At 38.9% G+C, this 25,000-nt stretch overlaps 2 protein-coding genes across 3 annotated transcripts in view; one reads left to right on the top strand and one right to left on the bottom strand.

The window, feature by feature from the left end:
- Nucleotides 1-415: 415 nt before the first annotated feature.
- Nucleotides 416-21,895, bottom strand: LOC138019457 (set1/Ash2 histone methyltransferase complex subunit ASH2-like). 2 transcript variants are annotated; one of them, XM_068866252.1, is made up of 16 exons: nucleotides 21,763-21,895; nucleotides 19,592-19,908; nucleotides 16,321-16,384; nucleotides 15,877-16,024; nucleotides 14,070-14,147; nucleotides 13,216-13,244; nucleotides 12,118-12,175; nucleotides 10,457-10,553; nucleotides 10,049-10,116; nucleotides 9,873-9,904; nucleotides 8,721-8,786; nucleotides 5,760-5,786; nucleotides 3,056-3,085; nucleotides 2,660-2,728; nucleotides 1,980-2,042; nucleotides 416-1,561 (listed from the first exon to the last, which is right to left on the bottom strand). In XM_068866252.1, the coding sequence occupies exons 1-16, from the start codon at nucleotides 21,847-21,849 to the stop codon at nucleotides 1,436-1,438; spliced, it is 1,359 nt and encodes a 452-aa protein (XP_068722353.1). In that variant the 5' UTR covers nucleotides 21,850-21,895; the 3' UTR covers nucleotides 416-1,435. The 2 variants fall into 2 exon arrangements, with proteins under 2 accessions (XP_068722353.1, XP_068722354.1); XM_068866253.1 differs by having other exon boundaries at nucleotides 9,873-9,901.
- A 909-nt stretch (nucleotides 21,896-22,804) lies between these two features.
- LOC138019456 (vinculin-like) overlaps nucleotides 22,805-25,000 on the top strand; it is a 28,302-nt gene continuing 26,106 nt past the window's right edge. Inside the window, 1 exon segment of the mRNA XM_068866251.1 lies at nucleotides 22,805-23,022. Within this exon segment, the coding sequence (XP_068722352.1) occupies nucleotides 22,966-23,022 (57 nt within the window). The 5' untranslated portion in view covers nucleotides 22,805-22,965.

Raw genomic sequence — 25,000 nt, 5'->3', positions numbered from 1 at the left:
GCGCATCTCGAGATACTTTTCTTTTTGGATTTCAATAACACTTGTTAAGATTTACATTTCCTCCATAGTCATAAAACGGGGAAAATATCTTTGAATTAGTAGGCACCGTCCTTAAAACCTCAAATTTGGTGTTTTTACGCTGTTGCTAAGCGGGGTACGGCAATACAATGCGTGCTGCACGTGCAGCACAATCATATCACTGTTTTGTGGCGTTGCCGTTGCCGTAGCCGTCGTCGTTTCTTAAACTCTCCAGTTTTCATAACCCTGTGGGACGAGTTGTGGGACGTAAAAGAACCCATTCGCAAAGAGTAGGGCATTGAGCTCTGTCCTATGTGGTACGGCTATCTAGTTGAACTCCTAAGACAGTACATTCCGATTTAGGAATATCTAATTAAAGCAATCAATGTGACTACACTTGATGAAATACGTTATTTATTCCGTAAAATACGCTTTTTTGTTAATGTATTAAATTTTTTCTCCTGTTCCCATGTGATTGCTTAAAATTAATCACGAGACAAATGTCAAAGAGGAGTGAACACGAGCATTGAGTAGGAAATCTCGATATAAAATTGGGTGAAAACTAATGTTACTTCTAGACAATCAATAGGGAGTTTAAGCAAAGAGGACGGGTACGGCTACGGCAACGCCACAAAGCAAGAATATGATTGGTTAAAAAAGGAAAAATAATCGTGCATTTCTCTGCCGTACTCCACATAACAACAACGTGAAATCACCAAATTTTAGGTTTTGACGACAACGTGAGCATATAACCACGAAACAGTCATTTTCTGTTTTGACTTTAAAACCGTTCGTACCCATTCAGTCACAGGATAGTTCGCCTGTATTGTACAAGGTGAACAAGATGGAATAATCGCGAAATACTTGCGATAGCGCTAAGTTATATTTTGGACTGACGTTTTCGGTGCCGTAGCCGTCGTCTTTGCTCAAACTCACTAATAACCTGCGATAAGGCTCTTCGAGGGACGGGGAAGCACTTCCGCGAGGTGGGCAGGAAATTCCCCCACATCCTCCCTTGCATTGCGAAGAGACTTCTCGCAGGCTTGAGACTATCGCTATGGAAACCATCATCCAAGCCTAAAGGGTTCGCTTGTTGCAAATTTGACTTACAATATTAAGGGGACAAAGTACCTTGAAAGGAGGTAATGCAAGCGAAAGAGAAGAAATTATAATAAAAAACCTAGTGATTTTGAACAAAAATTGTGTCTAGCTTAAAGACATTTTTCAAATGGTACTTAGTTTTAAATAAAACAGTTTGAACCGCCATCGTCGATTGCCACGAACTGCCAAGAAAAGTTGCTAGAAATTCAGTTATATCTTCCTATGATATTTACACTTCATACAAGATATTTTACAAATAAGTTGATGATAGGATAAGCTACTCCAGAGTCAATTCTGTGGGTCCTGGGTGTGTATATCACTTCCTCTTTGGAGGTACGAGAATTTTCTCGGGGAGGGGGACGGGTCTTTCCTGTGACTTCACAAGGAACAGCAGGTCCGATAAACTTTGCTCCACGGCAAATTCAATGGCTTTGAAGCTCATCTGTCGAGGAAAAGAGAAAGGATCATGTTTTTCGTGCGCTAAGAAAGCAGTTTCAGAAACGCCCACAGACTCTCTCTTTCAAAAACTAGTGGCGACAACTACCGACTTGGAGCATTTCGAACGAAGTGTGGAAAATGACCTTCGAATAAGGCTTCGTAGGTTATGGCGCCGAATTCCACTGAAGGCCTTCATTATATAACAGTAGCTGCAATTATCAGCAATTGCGGTAGTTTCTCCTTTGCAACATTTTTACATAATAATTCCCACGTAAGCTCATGCCCTTTTGTCAAAATGTTTGCAAAGGTGTGTTATATAACGAACAAATTGCTAAAGTGGTTTAAAACGGCGATGGGAAACTTGAGAGGTAAACCCACACTTTCCTAAGTAACGGCTGAACAGAAAGAAAAGAAAATCTTACTGGTTGAAAGTCTTCTTCATCCGTTGGAGGGAACTGAAAGTCAGGTCCAAGATTGAGCGTGACCTAACCAAAGGGATTGAAAATTAGACAGTTTCGTCTTAATAGACCTAATCGGCTAACTCAATGTTGTACCCAATTCAAACCCTTTGGGAATAAAACGTTTTGTTCGAGGTATTTCCATACCATTTAAATATGAATGCTACATTATCATGCAAATACAATACACAAAGAATCTTAGTCCCGGGAGATTTGAATTGGGTACAACAATGAGCTAGCCGATTAGGTCTATTAAGCGTCGGATGTAGGCAATTTACTAATTTACTTTTCGCGCTCGTCCGACGCATTCGCAAGACATTTCTTTTAAAAAAGGGGAAATTTGTGTATAAAATCCCTTCGGCATTTGCCCGCTACTAAATAATGAAAAAGAACCAATTCAAATCCTAAAATAATACAGAAACCATGCACAACGTTTGCTTCGATTATCGGTGTAAGGCAGCCAGATATTGAAATCAACGCCCAAAAAAAATGCGTCGTAAGCGGAAGGCAGTTTTTATTAGGTCATACGTTCTTACGATTCCGCTTACGACTTCGACTCCGATTCCTTCGCTAGTGAAAACCAGCCTTAAGGGAGAAAGTTTCCGTCGTGAACGTGCGCTAAGGAAATGTAGCTGTTACGTTACCGTTGCATTCTTGAAGAGTGACACTGCTGGGTAATAAGTTCCCTCGTAGATGTCCTGCCAAGCAACTCCCTGAAACAATAGCAATTTCAAAAATGGCTTTAACTCACAGTAAGGGCTAAACAGTTCTAATAAAAACCGAAGAAAGAACTAAAATAGAATTAGAAGCAGGGTTAAATACCTCGTACCAAAATTTCGCGTTATATACTTTTCACAGCGAGTCACTACTTTTACAAATAAATCTCTGGGAATACATGCCCTTTGAAAGCCGAGTTTGATTTGTAGCAGTCTTTCCTTTTTTACGAGCATCTTTCGGAGAAATACTTTCCTTCTGCGAAATTACGTGGAGCACCTTCAAGCCTTAAATCTCAATAACAAGTGTAATTAAATTGATCTTACCTGACAAATGCCATTTTTATAGAATTTTATCTGAAAAAAAGGAGAAAAATACAAGATAACGTTCAAGTTGAAGCCGAGCTCTTAGCGATTACAGGGTCCTTCAAAACAACTTTTGGAGGAACGTAAACTGAGTTGCTATCCATGTGAAAAACAGAACTAAAAGTAAGTAATATATCAAACACGAGAAGGAGTGTTTCATCGGATATCCAAACACCGAGAAGCCAGTTGAAAAACGAGGTCGAAGGCCGAGCTTTTTAACCGATTTCGAGGTGGTTGGATATCTGATGAAACACTCTTTCGAGTGTTTGATATTACGTCTCAAAGGAATCAGTATTTTAAGAGATATCTGGGATCAAAGTTGGCAAAATTTTGTGCTAATTAAGACCACATATCCAAACTTCCTTCACGGTAGTGATTTCTTTTGTTTTTGGCTTATGAATTATTAATGAATTTGAGAATGACAACTCATGTATGGAATAGAATAAAATAGAGTGCTAGAATGGAATCTTTATTTTTCATTAGTTAAAAACTGAACTACGGATATCAGATTTCCAGCATTTTCACTGGCTCGCCGGACCCAGGCTATCAGTTTATCATATACATGTACCCGCTGTACCTAATATGGTCATGGAACGCGTCAGCAATAAAGCGAGATGAAAACACTTTTGCAGCTCTAAGAAAAAATGACCTACAAAAACCGTTTTGGACCGGAATTGAGCGAGGCAGAAATCGGTGCTTTAGTCGACAATACATGGAAGGGTTTTTGATCCTGGATTTTTAAAATAAAACAATCATTCTACTCGGGCTTTCTGGATATAAAATGATCATAACCAACTCGGCGCTACGTGCCTCGTTGGTTATCTATCACTTCATATCCAGCGCACCCTTTAAATACACGATAAGGATTAAAGCTAAAAAGCTTGTGGGGTCGCTTACTTAAATTAATTACTCGTCCAATTATAAACTATTTATTAAAACAATCAAACACATTTCTAAAAACATTCTAATAGATAACAATTCTAAAATGCGAGCTACGTTAATTAACTAAGACAATAAAAAATTAAAAATTACTTCTCTACTTAAAAAATGAGAGTAATCAGGTGATCTGTTCCTAACCGTTGAACCCGATATGCCGGTGAAAGTAAAGATCCTGAAGTGATCATTTCTCATGAGTGGTCTACGAAGTTTCTTGAGATCAATACTACCTACGTTTTTGACATGATGGTTAACAAAATTCCATACCACTGAACCTCGATATACCAGTGCGTCTTTTAACTATCTAGTATTGAATCGAGGTGTCGTGATTGCTTCTTGAAGGAATAGCTACATTCCCGTCTTGTGAATATGCTATTGTTTAGACACTCAGGCAGTGAGTCTGTACTCATTTCTTTTTTGAAAAGCGGACTTAATCGAGCAGTCTTCCACAAGGAAACGACAGTTCTTCGTTCAATGCTGTAATTATAAATTAAGGTTAACCAATGCCGGCACAAAAGCCTTTCCTCAGTGCTCGTTTGAGAAGTTTAGGTGGGATGTCATCAAGTCCAACCGACTTGTTGGTCTTGAGTTTATTTATCCTTCCTTCAACAGAACGGTTTGTTATGAAAACAGTGCTTTTAGATGGTAATATAGAGGTGTCGCCAGGTGTTGTGTTGCCACCTGCTGAAGAGTGCTGCGATAGCATTGGAAGTGACTTGATTAAGTTCTCACCGATTTCCGTGAACATCAAGTATGAGTTTTCATCATCTGTGCTTTTTCTTTATCCATATCGGTTCTCTTAAGGCGGCCTATTCTTCTGCTACGTGCTGAGCAATTTGTAGCTTTGTTGATTACGTTCCAGTAAGCACTAGATTTCTTCAAACATTTTGGTAACGTAGGATGCTTCAGCTCTTCGCAAAGCTGACGCGGTGGCTTCATTTCAGGCTTCCTTGTATTTTGACCACAGCTCATGCAGGGCATTGGTGCTAACTGCTGCTTTAAAAATCTTTTATCTTTTATTAATCTTGTAGCGGATTTCGTTTGTTATACAAGAAGCCGATTTACTTCTGACCTGAACTTCTTTTTGGGCGACGTGTTCGTAACAAATTCTGTTAAAGTTTGCCATGCCCATAATACATCATCTGGCTCTTCAAAAACTAACGCAACATGGAAAGGAGACCAAAATGACAGAAATAAACCAGACCCAAATGACAGAAATGACCTTCTAGTTATAAACGAACGTAATCCATGATTAAATCCGGTGATTTTGTCCAGCGATCACAGAGTGATAATGATTCAGATTTTGTCAAAACGCAAGCATGCATTATCGCTGTAATTTACTGCTCGTTGCCGCGGTAACGCTACCGCTCGATCAACACGGCAAAGGCTCACTTTCAGAATTTTCCGTAAAGTAGTGGGAGTTATTAACCAACTTTAGACTATAAGCGAGTGACTGAATGAGTAAGAGAAGGGGGTACTGAGTGTGTGTGTGTGTGAATCACCCTTGTGCCGGTTCACGGTCGTATGCCACAGGACTAGACTGGACTTGATCTATCACACGAACTTCAATGAGGTTACGGTCAGCCTTCAACGCAAATTGCGGTTAAAACGCCACTATTACGGAGGCTTGAGATGGCAGGCCTAGTGACTCACCTGTCAAGGAATAGGGCGTGTGGACTACCTCATTATAAACTTAGTAGTAGCTCACTCACTACGCAGATCATCTCACCTGACTTTCCGGTAACGGTTTTAGATTCTGAAAAATCAAGGAAAGTCACTTCATCATTTGCTAGAAACCGAGCTTTGGACAGCCCGATCAGTAATTATTCTATTAATAGAGTGTTTTCACGTGACGTCACGACGGCCATGTTGGTGTATCCAACTAATTCTCTGGGAATTGAGCTCTATTATCATGCAAATGTTTTCCTCTGTTTCGGTGGAAAAACAAGGTTACTGATCACGTAAGTGAAAACACTCCATAAAATGGTTGACAAATTACTCCTTAATTTTGGTGCGAAATTTTAGCGTTCATTGATAATTTCACATGTGAAATTACAATGTTGCCATGGCAACTTTTCCTACAGTGCCAAAATAGCGTCTTATGAAGGTAATTTGTCACCCATGATATTAATAGCTAATCAAATGGTATACTCGTGAAATTAGGGAATAATTTCACTTGCGTTTTGACAAAACGCGCGTGAAATTATTCCCTAATTTCACTCGTCAACACTTGATTACCCATACTTATATTAAACATTGAGGGCAAAATTACTAAATGCTGATTGGCTGAGACATATGGCATTTTTCACACATTTGGATTAGACAACTTTCGATATATTAAAATTCAGCTTGATAGTGAGGCTTACAGGACACAAACAAAAGAAATGAATAAACATGTTTATTCAGTTTCCTTTGTTTGTGTCCTCTATGCCTCGCTATCAAGCTGAATTAAAAAAAAACGAAAGTGGTCTATTGCCCCGGGGGATGGGCACTGCTGGAAATGACTGATGCATATTTTTAGCAGTGCTGGTTTCATTGTTTTGGCGTTGTTGTACAAAAATTAAATTTCATTCAGCTGATTCGTACGTTTTACAGTTCATTGACGCTAACGGCTGAACACTGAAATGGCTTCCTACAAACTTGCGCAAATGCGTGCGTTTTTGAATTTCTTAATAAAAGACAATTTTGCCCTTAATATTATAAACAAGTAATTGCAAGTTTCCTCGTAAAATTAAGGATTACTATCACGCGTATTTTTAGAAGTGGCATTAATTACTCTTGAAAATACGCGTGATATTAATCCTTAACTTTACGAGGAAACATGCGATTACCTATACTAAAATTCCAGTGTAGAGGATGCACAAAACGTATACATAGTCATATCCATTAATCCGGATAGGAGTTGACCGTATTTCAAAGTATTTGAAAGTCTCGATAACTTTGAAATTATGATCCGCCCATTTTAGAGAGATAGTCTTTCCGGCAGGTTTTTGAAGACCCAAAAAACGTTTCATGGCTCGAAACGTCCTCAGTTTGAAGATAAGAATGATCTAAATGGTCCCTGAAATATGCCCGAAACGTTCCGGAACTTCCGCAAACGAGCCCGTGTCGGAAGGCCCGAATATTTCGGACCTTTTTCGGGTGCCAGAATTTCCACCGTATCAATATATGAAACTTGACTACCAATTAAATTACTTTCAAGGTCCAGAAACAGGGGGCCATTATTTGACAAAATTAATAGGGAGTTTAAGCAAAAACAACGGCAAAGTCAACGAAAAGGTCAATCCAAAATATGTATGTGTGTGGCAATCTGTCTGTGAAAGACAGAACAAGAACACGGGAAGGGACAAGACCAGTCAAGGTGGTTTGGTAGAAATCTTCAACGTCGCACGCCACTGCCCTCTGCGAGCTGTTGTCAATCGCGTTAGGATCAACATTCAGACGTTTCATGTCCCGTTTGATGACATCCTTGAAACGAAGGAGAGGTCGTCTGATTGAAAGTGATCCCGCCTCGTCAAACGGGATGTCTCTAGGAAGGCGGCCGTTTGGCAGCCGATACACGTGGCCGAGAGATCAGATTCTGAGCCGGCAGGTCATCAGGATGGGTGCCATTTGCTCGCAGGCCACTCTCTCAAGGATGCGTGTGTTCCGAATTTTTTCTTGCCAGGTTACGCCGAGTATGCGCTTGTGGACGGCGTGAAGCCTTTTCTCCTTGGTGCATGTAGGATGGCCACGTTTCGTTGCCGTAAAGTAGGACGCTGAGCACACAGGTCTTGTATATAACTTAGCGATATCGCAAGTATTTCGCGATTATTCCGTTTTGTTCACGTTGTACAATACGGGCGAACTATCCTAGGAAGGCGGTCGTTTGGATTCGCTCTGACGAAGGGCTAACGCTCGAAACGTCAGCTTTTAGAATCTCTGTACGGTGGCCAATTTACATTATCTGGAACTCCGTTGATAAAACCAAATTTTTGTATACTACTTCCCCACCGACGCAGCACCACAGTTTCTTTAGAAACTAACCCCTTTATCCTTTAACTGGATGGGTACGATTGGTTTAAAAGTAAAAATAGAAAATGAATGGTTTCTTTTTATATGCTCATGTTGTCGTCAAAACTTTTGGTGATTTCACGTTGTTGTTTTGTGGAATACGACAAAGAAATGCAAGGAAATTCTTCCTGCACGTGCAGCACATGTATTTTTTCCTTTTTCAATCAATTGTACCCTTGCTTTGTGGCGTTGCCTTTGCTGAAGCCATCTTTGCTTAAACTCCCCAATGGCTTATCAGAACCGGAAAGTTGTTGAGACTCTTCTAGCAACGCTTTTAAACGAAAGCCAAAAGTGACCTTTGGTCCACGCCACTCACACAGATATCCTATCCATAGACTGCAAAACAGTCGTTTTCTTCCATTTTCGGAAGGCGCGAAGCGCCGTAAGCGTTCGTTTGAATATTTACCCCGTCGCTTGCGTTCGCAAAAAATACGACTGTTTTGCAGTCTATCCTTTCCATCTTTTCTATCCTTTCTATTCCCAACAAAGAAAAATTCTCGCTTTAACTGAAAGTCGACAAAAGGAGCCTCCAGCCCTTGCTATAGAGTGTTCAACTGATTACAGAGATAAGAATGTAACAACGAACAAAGAACGGTGGAATAAATCAAACAGTAATGGATGAAATCAAAAGTAATACCTTTTCTGCCTTGTCTACTAGATCTTTTTCTTCAAAATAAAGATGACTTTTGAATTTAATTAAAGCCTTTAAAAAAAGCATAAGAATTAAAAAGTTAGCCTTAAACCGGGAACACGACGGAAGCTTGAAATCACAGGCATGTATCTCGTGTGTGATGAGGGTATTTACGATTTATCTCTCGTGGACAAGCCACAAGAAAACCGGATTAATACTTTTCCGGCCCGTTCAAAATTGGTCGGACTGTGGCTGCTTCAGGTTGCCTATCTGCCTACAGAGCATTTTTTTAATGTAGATATATCATACAGCATGTAACTAATTAAACTTATTCAACTTTTTGCCATCTACAGTGACCTTTATACAACTAAATTTGAATTATTTTTAAAGACAAAATATAATAAAGTGTTCAATACTTAAATATTTTGGAATCACTATTAGTAGGGTAGGTAGGTACCAGGTAATATTTATTTATCCACATGACGCCAAGGAGCATTTGGCATACTCGTTCAGAAGGAACATGTGCAATTACAAAATATTTTCGCTTAATATGTGTTCTCATTGAAACATTCTATAAAAAAAACCCAATGCTCTAAGGTTATTTTATTGTGTTTAGTTTTTGGGGCAGTAGAAGTATAATTTCGCTAGTGTAGCGATCGCGATCAAGCGTGTTCGTGTTATCTGATACAAGAAATTCGGAGAAACAAATCAATAACGCGGATTTCTTCTAGCCGCTTAAACAAGCGCATCTTTTTTCGTTCCTGAAGATTTCTTTTCCAACTTTCCATTGATTGATAGTCAGTTGATCACACTTGTTCACTTTCCATCGCTAAAATTGCAGTCGCTTTTTGGCCGTAATTTACATACCAACTTGTAACACAATGCAAAGGTGCCAAACTTGAATAACAAAGGACAAACGCGTTGAAAAAAAACTAGTTCGCAAACGCGTTGGCTCTTCGTTCCCAACGCGTAGTCAACGCGTTTGATGGTTCGCTTATCTTTGAGCGGTACTGTATATAAACCTAAGAGCCATAAAAACACCTGCCAGACTGACAAAAATACCTTTAAATTAACTGTATATTTTAATGCTAATGCGAGCATTGATGTACACCATGTACTGTGGATGTGCAATGTGTGTGATGTACTTTATTAGCCTACCTTATCTTTATATGTTGGGGGAAGAAAATCTGCTGTACAAAAAAATGACATTCAGATCAAATGATAAAATGAAAAACAAAATGCAGCACAATGAATACGGCTGGCATTAAAAACTAAATAAAAGTTTTGTTCTTAAAGAATGAGCCATAAAGGAAGAAATGTCCTCAAGTTGGTACCTGGTTTCCTATCATGTCCTGGCAAATTGATAAAAAACCCTATCACATCGCCATTTGTGAACCCTTCACTGCAATAAACAATGAATTAGAGTGACAAAATGACAAATGAATGCAATAACATTGAGAGTTACTGTAACAAACAGATAAATTCATTTTTATTTGGGATTTTTCCAGGGTTAGAAAGAAACAAAAACAGTCAGAACATTGTATTGAAATAATTATGCCAAAGAATAAGGAAGTAAAATTTTGGCTAACTATTTATGCTGGACTCATAAAGCACAATGCCGGTCACCAGAATGTGATGCTGCTGCATGACTGATGCTTACATAACAAATTGGTAACCCAATTAACTGAAAAAGAAAAAAAAACTAGGAAGGAAGCACTTACATGTAGTGTCTGCTATCTTACCTGTAGTGTTTTCCTCTGCTCTCATGAAATCTAGTCCCCTTTTTACTTCTCCACGAGTAGCTAAACTTATCATAACCTAATGGAGCTTGAAGATTTCCTGAAAAGAAAAGGGAAAAAATGATCCAAGTTTTCACTCTTTGAATGAGGTTGTGAAGTTTGACCATTCACATCCATGAAAGCTCTTACAGAGCTGTTTGCGAAGCTCACAGTTAATGGTCAATGTAGCCTTTAAATACTTATCATATACGGGGCAAAATTACTGAATGCTGATTGGCTGAGACTGGGGCATTTTTCCTTAATCATGAGGGCACTTTTGGTAATCAAGAGGGCATGAATACTTGATCCTGATTGGTTTAACAGTTGCTTATCCAGAGCAAGCAAAGTTACAACTGAAGAGAATCTTCTTCCAGATTCTGACTCTGATTAAACTACTTTTTGTCCACACGTGAAAAACAGTTTAATTAAATTAAGCGCTATTTTTGTTGACCACATCAATTTATTGAATTGAACTTTGATGTCTTTAACCAAATGGAAGCATGTTAAGTTGATTGTCAATAAGCCTTGAACAGGCTTCCTTCAATAATTTTGCCCTTTATGTGATAAACACGTAATCGAAATATGTCCTTGTGCAATTAAGGATTAATTTCACTTGTATTTTCAAAGTTTTACAAATTAATCTTGTAAAAACTCTGAAAATAATCCTTAATTGTCCTCGGGCCCATGCGATTAAATATAATGTAACCAATCTCATTCCCAGAGTCCTCTGGCTCTTTGTTCAGCTGGCAGTCTCCACCTGCTGAACACACGAGACTGTAAATACAACTAAAATGATAACTGTAATAATTAGTAGTATGCATAATTTTCTCAAAGAAATAGAGATTTGCACTCTCCGATTGGACAAGTATTGGTCTGTAAAGATATTACTCGTCTCGTTATTTGAACAGAACACTGATATAATTAAATTTGGGCTTTTTTATTCAGAGAGACTACATGAAAACTTTAATTATTTTTTTGAAATTCAGTTATCAGCAAGACATATTAAGGGTTTTGAAAAGAAGCTAATTAGCATGACACAGACTTTGCATTTTATACAGCTGCTTGTCATCAGTCATGACCGAAAAGACCTTTCGCAAATGTTGTATTGTCACACTTCAAATGTAGTTAGCAAATCAGGCAGCTTACACCAAGTACGGGACTGCTGGACCACTCAAAAACGTGTGTGCTTGATCCTGGCCTTTGACATAGATGGGGAACAGAAACTGCCTCTGAAATTACCCAGAATTGAGGTGTCTCTTTTGTTTTACCGGGTATATAAACAAACTTTGTCAATCCAATGCCAGTGTTCTGTGCGAATTTTTCTCCTGTTATTTGTAAAATTTGGGGTAATTTCCATGGAAAAGTAGGGGGCAAGTTTTTGAAAACCTTGTCAGTAACTCGAACAAAGCAGCTCCATACAAAACTCTATAAAGTTGGGTGACACGCTTCAACAAATAACTCAGAAACAATGTACCACAAACACCTCAGACTTGGTGAGGTTGCTTATGCATTGGACTTCTACAACACTTTATTGTACAGCTTCAAATTTATTATTTTATGGCATGACAGTGGAAATGATCTGCAGGAGATTTGTGGAATTGAAAGTAGGGGTACTTTCCACTCACCATAGAGCTGTGACCAGCCAATTCTTGTGGCCGTATCTGGAGGTAAGTCCACAGTTGCCTAATGAGATTACAATGATACAACATATTTTATATTAACATTCTTCAGGCAGTTGGCCATGTGACTTTAAATATCCCTTGGGCACATATTTATGACAAGATATGGATGGTGTAGTGGTGAGAGCACTTGCCTCCCACCAATGTTGCCCGGGTTTGATTCCCAGTCTTGGCGTCATATGTGGGTTAAGTTTGTGGGTTCCCTACTCTGCACCGAGAGGTTTTCTCCGGGTACTCTGGTACCTCCTCAAAAATCAACATTTGACTTGATTTGCATCAATTGTTAATTTCAGTTTAGTGTTCCCAATTAGTGCTCCAGCCCTAGAATGACTAGACACTTAAATAAAGGTCCTTTCCTTTCTAGCTAACCATTTTCCACTAGAAAATACATTGTGTACATTTTTAAATTCAAGTGATTGTTGCATAATATTATGAGCTGACATGTACACTGTAATGTCAGCAAGAAGTTGTTTTTCTGTTGTTATGTTCTATACTATGAAGATTGAAATGACTGAAAATAACGCTCTGTAACTACAATCCGGGTCAAAACACTTCGGGACACTTTGACAAACGTGTGTTCTTCTTTCGCTGCCTTTTCATGCCCCCCTTTTCCCCAGACAATGTTGAAACATGCCAGCGATTGATGAACGGATCTTGATTTTGGAAACCGTGAAAAATCAACATTGTAATGGGGGGAGGGGGAAAAGCGGGAATCGTCCAAACAGTTTAGAACAGGATTGTAGTTTTCACACAGTAATTATAAATTATATTTAAGGACTTGTATATTGCAGTTAAATATCTTTTTCAGATCATAATATCATTCCTGAAACTAGTCAGTTTTATTTTCCACTATCTTTCCCTTATTCCCAAAATCTAATGAATTTTAAGAGTGGAATGTACAGTAAAGGTATGTGTGGGTATGTCAATTATCATAAATATGAGTAAATGGTACTTATTCGATAGATTAGACCATGAGTTCCTTGTATTCTTTTAAGAAAAAAAGGCCTCTCCCTCGAGACATTTTTTCAAGACCTGTAAACTCACCTCAAAATACCATTTTCCCTTTGAGACTCCTGCAATACAAGGTGAAAACAATGCTGGGCATGCTAATTCCATTAATTTTACTTCAAATGGGCAAATTTGCAAGCAAATAAAAGAATACTAAAATGACCTCATTTAGGATTAAGGTGTATGGCTTTTTAATGCAGAAGGTATGGGTCAAAAGTAAAGAAAACACAACCTGTACATGTTCTTGCATAGGCAGCCCAAGCTCGCGTCACTACAGACAGCCGTTGAGAATTTAAACGTGTTATAAGACTTTGTATGGGAAATCAAATATCGTCGATTATAAAGCCTAAAAAATGCTCAATTTAACTTTCATTCGAAAATCCATTTTCGAGTTGCAAACCGCCTCTGAGCTGACAACGGTCGGAATCGTAGTGTGCAGCCTTGACTTCGTCTTAGAACATTTAAAACACGGACTTCCCGAAACTGTAAAATAAGCTCCAAAAGGCACAAGAATACACCAGAGGTGAGTCATTTTGATTCATTTTATTGAATGAAAGTTAAATTGAGCATTTTTTAGGCTTTATAATCGACGATATTTGATTTCCCATACAAAGTCTTATAACGCGTTTAAATTCTCAACGGCTGTCTGTAGTGACGCGAGCTTGGGCTGCCTATGGTTCATGTAACACAATAGTGACAAACAAAACAGTTTAAAAAGTAACAAGCCCAGATTGGCATCATAGCTTTAGCAACCAGGTGATAAACAGCCCCTACTGTCTGTCTTACATGTATTTTTTTTCATTTTCATGGTTCCCTAGAGACAATTTTTCAGTTTGATGATCACAATAGCTTGGCAGATGACAAGGCACCAAACACCTGACTATACATACCATGACTTCCTCTAACCATGCAGTAACCTTTCTCTCCTGTAACTGATAATCTGTCATCAGACAATTTGAGTTGAGGAGCTGAAATTATTCAATCAGTACTCAATTAATAAAATGGCAATAACATGTATACATGTATACAATCCTATCAACCTGTCACTGAGATGAATAGGGCAATGGATGACACACTGCACTATTTCTACTGCTGCATGGAAGACAAAAGGTAGGCTAACACATTGCCAGGGCACTGCAACTTTATATACATGTAGTATATACATACCACTATATGTTCATGTATGCCCCCTTTTCAGGGGGGCTCTATTGTATGCCTTACATGCATATTTCCAATCAGAGTGGCTCCTAAATGAGCAAGCTGGATGGATCTTTTCATATTTTCTGATGGGGAAAGATTGTGATAATCTAGATACTGTACATGTATTTTTTTTTTCCATCAAAATGACTTTTAATCTTGGTTTGAAAAACCCTTACTTTGATTACTTTGAATTGGGAAAAAAATAGGCTCATCCTTGGTGTAAAAACCTGTGAAACCCATGGATGACGTAAATTGTACATTTTAACACAAAGGAAAACAAAAGAGCAAAAAAACACCAAACAATAACCTAACCCTACCATGAGCTAACAAAACAAAGAAAAAGTTTGACGGGTTTTTACGCAGAAGTCAATCAAAAAATCAAAAATCAAAGTAACCCATATTTTTCAGTGATCATCTGTGATTTTTAAAACCACTGCATCACATCAACTAGAAACATGTTACCCAACTTATGACCAACACGATGATCTAGCTACATGTATGCATCACAATATTATTGTAGAGCAATCAGGATGCCTTTTACAACTTACAATAGTTGCTTGAACACCAGGCTGCCATGCGGGAGGTCATGAGTTTGACTCTGGCCAGACCAACACTTGGGGTCTTAAAACAATTGAGGAGAAAGTGCTGCCTTTGTAAATTACATGTACATGTACATCCGCAAACGGTTGGACTTTTACGTCTTCTCGGATAAGGACGTTAACCCTTTCACTGCCATACACTGTAAATGCCATTGACACACGATTTTACTTGTCAATGGGGAAGCCCTCAGCGTTGAAAGGGTAAAACCCTAGGGCCCGTCTTAACCCTTGAATGTTCACAAACTCTGTGGGATGTTAAAGATCCCACACACTAGTCAAAAAAAGCAGCAGGACATGAAGTTCTCAGTGTTGTGGTCTGGCCTTTCCTTCAGCAATGTGGTCGGCTTGGTGTAATCTTCTAAATGGACTACCGATCAATGAGACCAAATAACAGCAAACAAAGACAGTAGTCAAATTAAAGGAGACCAAGTGCTTTAATTGGTAATTAAAGCTAAACCTACTTCAACCCATTGACTCCTTGCAGTGGGACTTAAACGGTTTTACTCTGTCTAATGCAAAACAGTTTAACTCATCAACTGTGGGTGTCCTGTTGTGTGCCTGAGGAGTGAAATGGTTAACATCTCCATCTACCCATCGACATCTGGGAGAGAGACTTAACAGATTTTACTCTACATCATCATCATCTGAGGAGTCAATGGGTCAAAGGTGACATTTTATCCTTAGGCTAGCCTGTGTAGCAAGAGCTGAAAGGGGTAGGAAAGAAGAAGGCAGAGCGTGTACTGACATGGTTACTCTGTATCCCTCCTTACCTACCCTCCACCTCTTATCCAGGACAAAGTCAAAAGCCTCTCTAACCTGTCACACAAACTCATGTCTGGTTTCCTTACAACTACATAACAATCAATTCGGTATCATTACATGTAAGTCCACTACAAACCTCTATCATTCATAGAAAGAAGAACTTCCTTGTGAAGCTTAATCCTGTACAAGTCCCCAGGGATTGGTTTTCCAGCCCAAAATTCCATGTCCATATTTGCCAGAGGAGCATTAGGGTCTTGTTCAGCCAATATGTATCTATAACCATCCTAAATAAAAATAAAATGAAAAATAACAATAAAAAAGTTTATCGCAAAGGGATTTCTCATAACATACATGTATGTATGCCTGATGTTTTCTTCAGACTGAGGATAATGTTTAAGATTTAAAAAGATAAGCAAAATAAGTTTTATTTTTTTGGTCACTTGAAAAAATGATGTCACTGTCATGAAGACATTGAAACGTTGTTAAACTTATTTCGCTTATCTTTATTTTTAAACAATTCCTGCGCCATTAGTTACAAAATAATTTACTAAAATGAACTCAACATCAAGTAAAAGCAAACCTTGTTAAAAGGATGCTCCAGGGGATATCCATGGGGAGGTAGTTTCTGTGAAGGCGGTAAATCACTACAACAGGAAAGTAATTAAAAAGATTGAAATAAAACCAATCAAGTAACATTTTTAAACATGTTAATTATTTTAACTTATTCACTCATGTACCACTAGCTATAAGTAGCCATTCGCAAAGTTCCTACAGAGGTAAAATAAGAATCCTCCAAAGTGATCTGCTATGACAACAACAAAATTAAATGAATCTCAGAAATAAAGAACTGAAAGTGATGATTTACGGTAGCATCCCACTCCAAATGACTGCTTTGCGTTCACTCCGTTTTAAGGCTAGACGTCAAATAAAACCCTGGCAAACTATATATTTTCTAAAAGTTTAATAAATGAAGATTACCATACCATATTTATTGAAAGAAAAAAGATAAATGCCTTGAAAATATAGCGATCGTTTGGCAAAAGTATATGGCCTGCAATATTCAGTTCCTGTGCAGTCGGAAGTGATCTAGAGGAAGAAACAAACATTGCGCCGAGCTCTTAACACCTTTGTCTCAAAAACTATGTTGGCAAATTTTGCTTGTTTGCCTGGTTTGTTTTTTACGCTCGGTTAAACTCAGAGGTTCGAAAAAACATCCCTCCTCTTCCTTCATTTGTTTATAACTCTAGAAAGAACGGGAAAAACAAAAATGCCGACACAGTTTTTGAGCCTCATTATATGAGAACATTCTCACCAAATTTGAGCTAAAACAGTTGAAAACTCGATGCAAGCGAACTTAAAACGTGCGCCTGACTTCTTGAAAACATAGTTTTGAGAAAAAGAGCAAAACAGTTTCAGAGACATTATTCCAGTTTAATGAGATTAAAACAACAAGGCGTGAAAGTAATTACCTGCGGTTTACAAGCAAAGGGCTCAATTTAGGTACTTTATAACAATAGCGCTCAAATGCTGACCAGACAAGATTTCAAATGCTGTTCCGCACGGGAATTTATCGCTATATTTCAGTTCTACCAGGTATGGTGGGTCGCTATCTCCGAAGGTAAGTTGTTACAGTAACTGTAGAATTGGAAGTGTTTCATCCCAGTTTCCGGAGTTTTTATTTCTCTTGCCGGTAAATTGTATTATGAATAGGCCAAACAGACGTCAGCAATGCCTAAACAAATGAAAAAGGGGACAAAGGTAACCGGGACAAATACGACAAAGAATAAGTCGCAATGCCGAACTCGCAAGGCAGGGAAGGAAGCAAGTACCAGTGACTCCAGTGAAAATCCTAAGGAAGTCATGCTTCTGAGATGCGAGCAGCTGGGTAAGAATGGTAATAAACTGGATAGGAAACAATACAAATTGCTTTCTGGTCCATAAGATCAGTACTGACTAATAGAGCCACAAAATTACCGCCACAGAGTTGCCAGGTACATCTTCCGGTGCGGGATTTATTTGTTGCTGAGTGTCTTTGCGAGGATCCCCTGATTTTCCAGGTGGAACCAAGTCCGCTTTTGCAGTTTAGATTGTCTAATGACCTAATAATGTCACATTGGCATGACAAACAAGACACATAACAGCCTGATCCAAATTTTCAATGAGTGTTTTGCCAAAACAATTGTTTTTCTGCGTAGCATTTGCCAGCTTTCATCTCTCCCTTGCTCTCCACTGATTTCCTCGGACTCCTTTACCTCATCATAGTCATTGCTGCCCTGCAGAGTCTTAGGTAAAAGCTTCATAAGAGTGGAAGAAACCATTGCAGCCACCTCCAAATCCTGTCCTTCCTTGAACTTGCGCTGCTTATAATAGGACCCTTTGTTGCTGGCGGCAAGCTTGTAAGCCCAATCCTTGTCAAAACAATTTCCTTGTTTTCTTTTTGCCCGATTTCTTTGGTACATGTACAAAAGGGCAGCTTGATCGCTATCGCTTTTTTCTAGATGACATGGCATCAGCGTGATAATATTGGATGTGTTGAAACAAGCATGGTATGTAACATGATAATGATGTGTTGACAGGTTGCCGCAATGACTTGTCAACATTCCATTAAAGGCAATTAGTGAAGAAATCACTATTTTGCCCATAACTTCTTGTAGAAACAATATTTTTTCGAATTTTTTTTAAACAAGGACAGGAGTAACATCTACATGGTATCTTGCTATCATAAAATATTTTCCCTAAAATGGTCACATTTGGGGTGGGATGCAACCTTAACTAATTTTGTATTGATCATTCCTAGGAAAACTACAGGTACAATAAACAAAAGGTAGCTAAATGTAGGTGGCTTATACAGTACCGCTCAAAGATAAGCGAACCATCAAACACGTTTCAAACTAGTCTTCAACGCGTTTGCGTTTTTTTTTTAACGCAAACGCAAACGCGTTGACCAAAGTCATTAACTTTCCGAAGTATTTGCATCACAAAAGGTTCAATGATGCGTTCGAAAAGTAATGTCACAAAATAAAACACTGTCTCGTTGTCTGGCTATACAAAGTTTGGGTTGCAGCCTCATAAAAACAAAAAGGTTTGTGCTTTCGGATGTTTTCACGTTCCACAGCCGTGTCATGTAAACTGAAATTACAAAATAAAATTTGAAGGGACCAAAAATGATTCTATGACAAGTGTAATGAAAATCCATGATATAACGCGCCGGCAAGCAGTTGTAAACACGAGAATGCCAGAAGAAATTATGTGAATGGCTTTTCAACTGTCTTGCAGCAGAACCCTGTTCGCCAAGCAAGAAATTAATGATGTAAGAATGATCTCCAATAAAAGTTGTGTTAAAATGGACTTCATTGCAAAGGCTGTTTACGTAAATGTGCGCGGGGCGGAGAAGAATAAATAATTCATAAGTCAATCACCCACAACACAAAAACTGATAGCAGAGCTCCTCTTCTCCAAAGGGGATGCAATGTCGGCTGCAAATAATGCTTTGGATCCTCCTTCCCTCCCTCCAACTCACCTATCCATCCACTCAAGTGGTAATGTCACTTATGCTAATTTAGAAACCTACATGTAGACTAAGTTTAAGTTGCACTGATATTTTATTGCCTGTATGAGATACATTAAAGCTGAATGGTAACTTCCTCCAAACAACTGGGTGGAGACAGAGATAGTGTAGAGCACAGTTTCTAATCCACAAGCAGACAGTACAGTGCCACAGCCAGGTCTGAAACCACAAATCTTACACGTACATGAACACATACACTGTACCTTGAGACCTCCACAAGAAACTGTACTCAGCTAAGTATAGGCTTAATAAAAGTGTCAATTCTTGGAGATAAAAGGTTTACCTTCTTGATTTCTTGGAAGACGAGAACTGTTGACCACTATCCAGTTTTCGCTTCCCTCTGGCTGATTTCCTTGGCACTGCGCCAGTACTTTCCTTTCCTTTGCTGACAAGCAAATTACTGGTGTTTAGACTCCCACCCAGCGAACCAAGGCTGCTGTTCAAACTGGAAGTCAGCTCATGTTTCCCAAGTGGGCCACTTCCAGGTATCAAGTCCTTGTTTTCTGATACCTGAGCCAATGCAATGAGTAAATCATTGTCTGTCAGGCTTCTGTCAACTCTCATTTCTGGTTCACTTTCCAGAGCATCATATCCATCCAGCTGTAAAAAAAAAACGCAGAATACTGTACAATCATGTATTGTACAATGTAAGACTTTATGATAACATGCTTAGTTAGGAAGGTCAGTATTGACATGCTACAACCATTTTGGTCAATCAGAAATGGAGAGAGTGTCAATAATATCATGTAAATTAAACCAAATTAGATTACAGCAGATTTTTAAAATGTTGGTTTTTTTTTTTGAGTAGGGGAAACTGGAAATTCTGAGTGCAGGGTAGAAAATCAGCAAACTCAACCCATGTGACGCTGACCCAAGGGTCAACCCAGGACCTTTTAGGAGCTGAAACAGTTTAAAAATGCCAGTACTTTACTGATAGAAGAGACTTCAGTGTTCTTGCTCAGAAGAATAGTGTCAGAAAAAGAATACTAGCAATCATTTATTAAATTTTCGACCTCAGTTATTGCGTTTCTGGCTTTCTGATTGGTTCACTAAATCTTAAGGAGCAAGGATGGCACAGTCGGTTAGTGCGCGGCCTTGGTGCAATAGGTCCTGAGTTTGATTCCCGGATCTTGCATCCTTGTTTTGACTTCTTTCCTTTCCGTGCAGCTAAGTAGCTTTAAATACCTGTAAAATGGAGCACTGATGGACAGGGGGGAGTAAAATGAGCGCACCATCGACCTCAGGTTTGTCAGTAATTAAAGATACTGATATGAGTTATTGACGTTAAATATGGTCGCTTTACTCTACTTTGGTTATCAGCTCATATACCATAATGACCTAATATGGAATCTGATTGCGTCACGTGAGGCCAAGCTGGAAACTGATTGGGTTTATAATTAATCACCAAGTGTTCAAGTGTTCAGAATTTGATGAAAACAGGGATCCACATTCATTTTTTATCAAAGTCGTCAGCTGAGCTAGTACATTTATGTCTTATGATATACTTTCCTGGACAAATTTTGGGTTGCCCGGGCAAAAATGCGGAAGAAAGTGGTTGATAAAATTACTTGTAAATTGAGCATTTGTGTTTTATTTTACACTCTCGTCAGAAATAACAAATTTTGATTCTGGAGTGTTTTGTGTTTTGCATGGCAAAACATACTTGAATGTAGCAAAGACCCAAAGACAGGACTGGATGACTGCAGATGTGGATCAAAGGCAAAGCCTAATGGGCTATTGACCCGTGGCCCTTGAGGGCAAAAGGTCTAATTTTTTTAGTATCACCCAACTGGTCGGACAGAAAAGGCAATAATAAAGTAAGCAAATGCAAGTTGAAGAAATATTTATTTGGGAATAAAATGAAAGAAACATCACGCTCTTCACTACTCGAGGACTATTACTAATACTCCTCCAGTAGCGTAGCTAATCAAAATGCAGGATTTGCATAGTCCACTAGTTGGGTGATACTAACTAGATTTAGTCCTGAAAATTGGTCAGAAGGGCTCGTGGTTCTTAGCAATGTCTGAACGGCTGGAATAAGTTTCCCAGACCCAACTCCAAATAAGCTAGTGCAACCCGCGAAGACCCATGTAGTTTTGTTTTACCGCAAAATTAAACGTCCTTTTCCTTTTTGATGGCGTGAGCGATCTCGGGCGAGATCCAACGTGCACGTTTAACTGCCTTAGTTTCGAGCTTAATTAAGCTCAAGTTCAAAAGCGTTAATAGCTGTGAAAAAAGAATACTTTTCCTGAGCCCCAAGAGCCTCATCGCTAATCAGACAAAGTTTTCGGAGAATCCCGAAGGGAATCAAAGTTATGCCATGTATAAAAACTCTAATAGCATCTCGGCCACGGCCAAATTTACAAATTCGACATGTTCTAACAAGATAGATAAATCTAATGTGTCGTCTAATCTTGAGACTTATTTGGAGGAAGAGAATTTGGGTCAGTTTACCTTTTCATTTTCATCTTCAGCAGCAAAATCGCTCGCCGTCTCAGCTCTTTCTTCGAAGTTCTCCATGTCTATGTCTTCGTCCGCCATGTTTTCTCCCTTTGTTTTCGCGCCTGGGGACTGAAACGAGCCTGGTGCCAGGTGCTCCACGGTTGCTCCACGGGGCCTCTCCAACGGACGGAAACCGGAAGTGAACACTTTCGATACACTTGCGTAATTTTTTGTCAAACGAAGGCTTGCTTCTACCCTGGATTCCAGAGGCTATTTTCTCGCTATGATAAGAGCGACAAAAGAGCGAGTCACGAAGAGGCGCTTCGTGACTCTTTCAGTTTGTCGCTCTTTTCATAGCGAGAAAATAATCTCTGGAATCCAGGGTAGCTTGCTTCGGAAACGCATTCAGATTTCTTGTTTGTAACCTAACATGGTCATCCTTTCTTTGATTATTTGCAGGAAAAAATGGCCAGCCAGCACGTACCAATATACCACAGAAGGCCCGGCCCGTGATGCAGCCTAATGAAGATTCACGTTCACGTACTTCCGGTAACCGGACTGAACTGTTCATACGGTAAAACTTCCGGTCCGCTTACCGAGATTCCGGTTCGAAAAACCGAGATCACGGCAACTGAGCCAGCCCACCCTCTCATATGAACACATCGAAATATTTACAAAGGATTTTGAGGTGAAGCGAGGCCAGCCCGGTCAACCGGGCTTCTGTGAAGAGGCCCTTACAGAGGTAGTACTAGCTGTTCGTTCCGAATGATAATATACATTTGTGTAGATTTTGTCTGAAGTCTATTCTTGCAAAAATTATGGACGAATGTATGAAAAATTCGACAGGGCAGGAGAAGTTTTGTGGAAGTGCCTTGTCTTGTTTTCCCCGATCGACCAGCATTGACTGACATCTTTCTAGAGGCTGCAGGGGCTCGGTAAAGCGCTTCAAGCGTCTAGGTAAGTAAAGTACGTGTTATGTGTACGGTACAATATATGTCCCCATACATGACGTACGTACCAAATTTCTATGGTATCTGCTGATCAGAATAAGTAGCAATCGCAGGCGTTTGTTTCGCGTCAGTGCACACATTTTTGTTTGGGGCTGGGTGTTCGAAAGCTACTGTACGTGTAGGTGTGGACACTTCCGAATTCTCAAATTTTTTTCATTTTTGCCTGGCACTCTCAAAGGCCGACGCTGCTGTTTGAAAGTTAAAAATGCCTGTGTTCCACACCAAAATCATCGAGTCGATCTTGGAGCCTGTTGCACAACAGGTAAGCTGAAATTTGGCTGCCAGATATCTTCTCGCAGATGGCTGATAAATTTTCATTCAGCCGGCTGTCTCTTGTTTGGCTTTTTGTAGCTGATACTTTGTTTTTTAGCATATGTTTTCCCGTTAGGGTTGTCAAGTAGAGCTTGCTTCAAAACCTTGCACTTGAGGTTTCAGTATTTAAATTCCTGCACACAAATGTTGAAAACACTGTCCCACAGACAACAGAAGCGTTAGTGGCCAAAGAATTTATGTGGGCAAAAAATTCCTCGTATTTCAATGCAGATTTCTAAAACGATCGATTCAATCTGTGGATCTTTGCGTCTCTTTGACATTTCTTGGATAAAGAATCTTTGAGGTCACACAGTTAAGTCTTGCGTTGATTGCAGTGGCCACTTGAAAAATTTCTTAGGTTATTTATTCTTTTGTTATGCAAAGTAAACAATATTCAGTAATCAACTGTTCTTTTCTTGTCTTGATTAAACGTCACATTTTTTTGTTAAAAACAACAAACATTTAAACAGCATGTGCTCTCTCTGTATAAACACACTGAAAGTTTGTTAAAAATATTTGGTCAAATAACATTTTGTTGGTATATGTATATCTTAGGTGCAAAATAAGCTTACTAAACTTCCTTGTTTCCTTTCACAAAGGGTTAACCTTTTCACTCCTGGGGGGACAAGTAAAATCGTCTGGCGTTAGACAGAGTAAAATCTGTAAGTCTCAGTGGCCCTTACAGGAGTAAAAGGGTTAAATTTACTGGATGGATGGTTTTCACATTAAGTAATTGCCACCTTATTGGCGGATGAAAACAAAAGATCTGTCATTAGCTTCTTTGTTTGTCCGATAGCATTACTGTGTACCACACTGTAATACTACATCATTGTTATTTGTATCTCTAGAGATTGGTTGCAAACCATCTATAGCCTTCTTTGAACATCTTAAGATTCTTACTGCCAGAAAGGTTGATTTATTCATTCCATCTGTTTGTGTCCTCTATGCCTTTTTTTGAAAGTTCCCCAAGGGGATGTCTGTTTGATTTTTGAGAGGGTGGGACAATAATGGCTGTTTTTGCTGTAGCATAAACTGTAGTTATAGCTGAATTGACCTTTTTTTGTCACTGATTGTGTCAAGGGTTCATTTTTGTTTCGTGTCCAGTCAATCCTCAGTTTTCTGTTTTCTATTAGGGACCTACATTGTAAATTTTACCATTCTCTTAAGAATGATATAATCAATTCTTCCTCAACAACTTCTTTCAAGAAAGCACTTAAGATATTCTTTTTTAACAGCTATTGTAAATCTTAGGTATTTTTGTTCTTCCTGTGTCAAATTGTTTTCACCTTTTAATTTTACTCTCAACAGTTTATATTTCAACACCTTAAATACCTAAAGCCGTGTTCACATTAAGCCTTGATTATGGTCAAAATAAATCGAATTAAATATGAAATGGGTTCACATCAACTAATTGCAGTCCCTGGTTATAACTGGATTATAATTACTTCAAACAACCTCAAAGGGGTTGTTTGAAGTAATTACAACGCGAAATTGAACAGAATGGCGAGCACTTGGTGGTATGAGCAGACGAAACTTCTAATCGCTTTACGGAGCGAAGGTTTGGATTTGTCTTCTTCTATTCTCGCAACCTATCCTTGGTTCTCTTCTCGCCTCAAGCACATGATGGTGATGATAATTGTGGCAGCCACGCGATACAGCGCCATTTTGTCTCACACTGCGAGGTTACCCTGTGTATTGTATTTGAATTTTCGCAGATGTGAACAGAACCATAATTGAATAAAATTGAATGGAGTATAATAGCCTGATATTTACTTCAGTTGATTATAATCAACGCTGAGTGTGGATACGGCTTAAGTGTTTGGAATAATTGTATTCTCCATTATATTGCCATCTTAGTTCAAATTGTTTTTAACTTGTAAATTATCTTTCGTTACTTTATACTTTAACACGCCGTTAAATACCGGTAA

Source organism: Montipora capricornis, chromosome 10 (assembly GCF_036669925.1).
Source record: "Montipora capricornis isolate CH-2021 chromosome 10, ASM3666992v2, whole genome shotgun sequence".
NCBI lineage: Eukaryota > Metazoa > Cnidaria > Anthozoa > Scleractinia > Acroporidae > Montipora > Montipora capricornis.
This window is presented reverse-complemented; position numbering and strand designations above follow the sequence as displayed.